The sequence below is a fragment of the Propithecus coquereli genome, unplaced genomic scaffold (genome assembly GCF_000956105.1).
Source record: "Propithecus coquereli isolate 6110/MARCELLA unplaced genomic scaffold, Pcoq_1.0 Scaffold459, whole genome shotgun sequence".
In the NCBI taxonomy this organism is placed as follows: domain Eukaryota; kingdom Metazoa; phylum Chordata; class Mammalia; order Primates; family Indriidae; genus Propithecus; species Propithecus coquereli.
In genome coordinates this window covers 2,999,463-3,003,205 of record NW_012150385.1, presented here as the reverse complement: position 1 = coordinate 3,003,205, position 3,743 = coordinate 2,999,463, and the positions used below count along the sequence as shown (strand labels likewise).

At 52.4% G+C, this 3,743-nt stretch overlaps 1 protein-coding gene across 2 annotated transcripts in view; it reads left to right on the top strand.

Moving 5' to 3' along the window:
- The first annotated feature begins 803 nt into the window (after positions 1–803).
- HTT (huntingtin) overlaps positions 804–3,743 on the top strand; it is a 160,532-nt gene continuing 157,592 nt past the window's right edge. Inside the window, exon 1 of one of the 2 annotated variants that reach the window (XM_012655049.1) lies at positions 804–1,009. In XM_012655049.1, coding sequence (XP_012510503.1) covers positions 804–1,009 — 206 coding nt within the window. The remainder of the gene's footprint in view (positions 1,010–3,743) is intronic. The other variant, XM_012655050.1, reaches the window with a different exon arrangement.

Below are 3,743 nucleotides of genomic sequence, written 5' to 3'. Positions count from 1 at the left end.
CGGGGCTGTCGGGGCGAGCCCCTCCCCAAGGCCCCGGCAGCCTGGTGGACAAACAAGCCCCGCGAGGATCTCCAGCTCCAAGCCCTCTGCCGCTCTGCTGCGACTCCCGGCGTCGTGGGCCTTCCCCGTCGCTCTTCGCGTCGCTCTTCCCCCTTCTTCTGCACCCCTCCCTGTCTCCGCTCCTGTACCCCTCCCTGTCCCTGCTCCTGCACCCCTTCCTGTCCCCGTTCACCCTCTCCCTGTCCCCACTCCTGTACCCCTTCCTGTTCCCCTTCACCTCCTCCCAGTCCCGCTCATGTTTCTCTCCCAGTCTGCGCTCACCCCCTCCCTATCCCCGCCTTTCGTCGGGCCCCGCCCCTCGCTGCCCGGCCCCTTCCCCGCCCTCAACCGTATTGCCCCGCCCCTTCCGCACCCGCCCCTTCGTGGTCTCGTCTCTCGCCCCGCCCCCTGCCCCCGAGCCCTGCGCCTTCACCCGGGAGGGGCGCTGGGATCTCCGCGGCCCCAGTGGCTCGGTGGGACAAACCTGCGGGTGCGGGGGGCGGGCCTGCGCCACGGCCGGCCATTGGCAGAGGCCGCCGCCTCGGGCTGTCAATTCCGCCGGCCCGGCGTGGCCCCGCCTCCGCCGCCGCAGCGTCGCGGGGCGCAGGGAGCCGCGGGGGCTGCCGGGCCGGGTCCAAGATGGCCGGGCGCTTCGGTTCCGCCTGTGCCCACGGCCGCGAGCCCCATTCATTGCCCCGCTGCTGAGCGGCGCCGCAAGCCGGCCCGAGGACTCTGGAGGCTGCCTTGCGGGGCAGGAGGCCGCCATGGCGACCCTGGAAAAGCTGATGAAGGCCTTCGAGTCTCTCAAGTCCTTCCAGCAACAGCAGCAGCAGCCGCCGCCGCCGCCGCCTCAGCCTTGTCAGCCTTCTCAGCCGTCGCCGCAGGCACAGCCGCCGCCGCCTCAGCCGCCCCCGCCGCCGCCCCCGCCGCCGCCCGGCCCGGCGGTGGCTGAGGAGCCGTTGCACCGACCGTGAGTCCGGGCTCGCTGCAGCTCCCTGCCCTGGCGGGCCCCAGCGACGGCAGGCGCAGCGGCGACGCGAGCCCCGGGTCCCGCGGCCACAGGGGTGACCCCGCAGCCCCCTAGCCCGGAAAGGGACACCCTCCCCCTCCTGCGGCGAGATCCCCTACCAACCCAGGTCCCCTCGCTTGGGTCTCCTCCGTCCTCCGCGAGGGAGGCTGAGCCTCGCTCGTGCCTGTCCGGAATTCACCGAGGGGAGGCACAGCCCCTGTCTTCTCGCCGTTCCCAGGATGCGAAGAGTTAGGGAGAGAACTTGTTTCTTTTTATTTGCGAGAAACTGAGGCAGGAGGTGCTCTTAACTGTTAGGAAGAGAACTTGGAAGAGCCAAGACCGCGTCCCATTTGGCTGTTTCAGGGCCACTTCCCTTCCCTCTCCTAGTCTGAGAGGAAGGAGGGCTGGGGGCGCAGGGCACCTCGAGAGGAGCCCTGGATTGGGGCTGGGGAGATGTGGGCTAGTGGATGACATAATGCTTTTAGGACGTCTCGGCAGAAGCGGTTGGAGGGGCGGGGGAGTGAGGACGCGTCCAATGGCAGATTGTTTTTCCAAGTGGCACTTTAAACAGCCTGTGACTTGAGACTCTTCCTACATTCTGAAGGCATTTCATTTAGTTAATGATCGCAGTGGTAGTAACAAGATTTTAAACATCACCTAAGAGACCTGTTCATCTAAGCTCAGGTTGGTCTGCAGGAATTTGAGTTGTGGTTGCCAAGTAAGTGGTGAACTGCTTAGATGGAGATTATTAACAAGCGAGAAATAATAAAATTGACTTAAATATTAGGAGGAATTGGCTGGAGTTTATCACATATTTTCTTTTGCAAATAAAACGATACATTGTTGAGAGGGAGGTTAATTGCGGGGCGGGGGGGCGGGCTGGAGGAGGGTGCACTTTTCACCTGTATTGCAGTCAAGCTTGGTGGAACATGGGATGTCTGCAGGCTCCATGGACATCTCAGGTGTACCCAGTAAAAGATTCTGTTTGCTTCGTTGTTGGCATCCTGTTACTTTTTGGAAGCTGGGGTCTCTGCAGCTTGTGCCTGGGGGCAGTTTTTGAAACAGAAAAGGAGAGACCATTAATAACATCTAACAGACCCCGGGAGGCTTTCCCTGGAACTCTGCCCAGCCTTCAGCAGAGGTTAGGAAGTGCTCTGCTGCAGTTCAGGCCTTTCTCTCTCCCCTCCCATCTGGAAGTATATAAGATGGCATTTGATAAGGACAGTTTTCAGGAAGCAGCCCTTAAAAGAGTCTTATTCTATTAAGACTGATTCAGTTTTTAGTGATGTTTCTTGGTCTTTATGTTTCTGTTGTGATCCTTGCCTTGTCCGGAGTGTTTAATTAGGAAATGAGGTTTTGGGGAGTAATGGCTTATTTGCTAGAATAAAACTTAAAATAAATTTTTCTTCTAAGAGGTGAAAAACCTGTTTGGTTACTTAGAGGAATTTTTAAGCAATTTGACATATTTCTGCAGCAGGTACTTTCTAATCATTCCAGAGTTTTATTGTAGTGCCTCTCTAAGAGGTAGGTGTCATGGAAGTTCACGCTTCGCTTGTACGTTGTGAAAACACTAAGCAGGGATCTGGGTGACAAGGAAGACCTTACTGCTGGGCTGCTTCAGACACTTGATCATTCTAAGCAATATGCCTTCTCTTTCTTATGCTGATTTGACAGAATTTGAATTCACTTATCTTCAGAATATGGGTATCAAGAGATTTCCTTTGCCATCTTTTTTTTTTTCTTTTTCGTGTCCTGGTTCCACAGAATCCTTTGCCATCTTGACAAAGTAAATGGGTTTTGTTTCATTAAGGTAATGCATGATTGCCTTATTTTAAAAATTTAACTTATCATTTTTGCATAAGAAATATATTAACATAATGCAAAATCCTAAAATTTCAAAAGGATAATGATTAAAATATCTCCCTTCCACCTCTTTCTTCTGAGTACCTAAGTTTGTCTCCAGGAGCAAGTACTATTATACTTCCTCATATATCCTCCCAGACATAATCTATGCCTATGTTAAGATAGATCTAAAATTATTTAAAAACAAAAGTAGTTTAGTAACTTTTTAAGATTCTTAGCATGCTCTAAAATCAACTGTATGAGGCTTAATTGATTATTTTAAATTTTTATTTTAAATAAAATTCATACATGTCTGTTTTGCTGTTGAGAAAGCAGGTATTCATTAATTTTGAATAATAAACTCACTGCTCACAAGTTGGATTTTGGCATTTTTGTTCACATGCTTCAGCTGAAAAGTGCTTTTCCCAAAGTAAGTTTAGCCAAGGCAATTTACAAAGTATCTGTTCTATTTTTATGGCTATTGCTCTGTTGTGTGGAACTGTGGTGTTGCAGTCATGCATGGGGTTCAGTTTAAGTGGAGTGCTGGCATTTTGCTCAGCATATAGGATGTAGTTCTGTGTGGGGCTGGCTACAGAAGCCTGGTGTGCTTGGGAGAGTCCAACAGTAATTATGAGGCAGTGGATATTTGCCTTTGGCACTTTCTCATTCTCTTTCAGATTTCTACCTAGTTTTTCCCTGACTTCTCTCTTTTTTTTTTTTTTTGAGACAGAGTCTCACTCTTTTGCCCGGGCTAGAATGAGTGCCATGGCGTCAGCCTAGCTCACAGCAACCTCAAACTCCTGGGCTCAAGCGATCCTTCTGCCTCAGCCTCCCGAGTAGCTGGGACTACAGG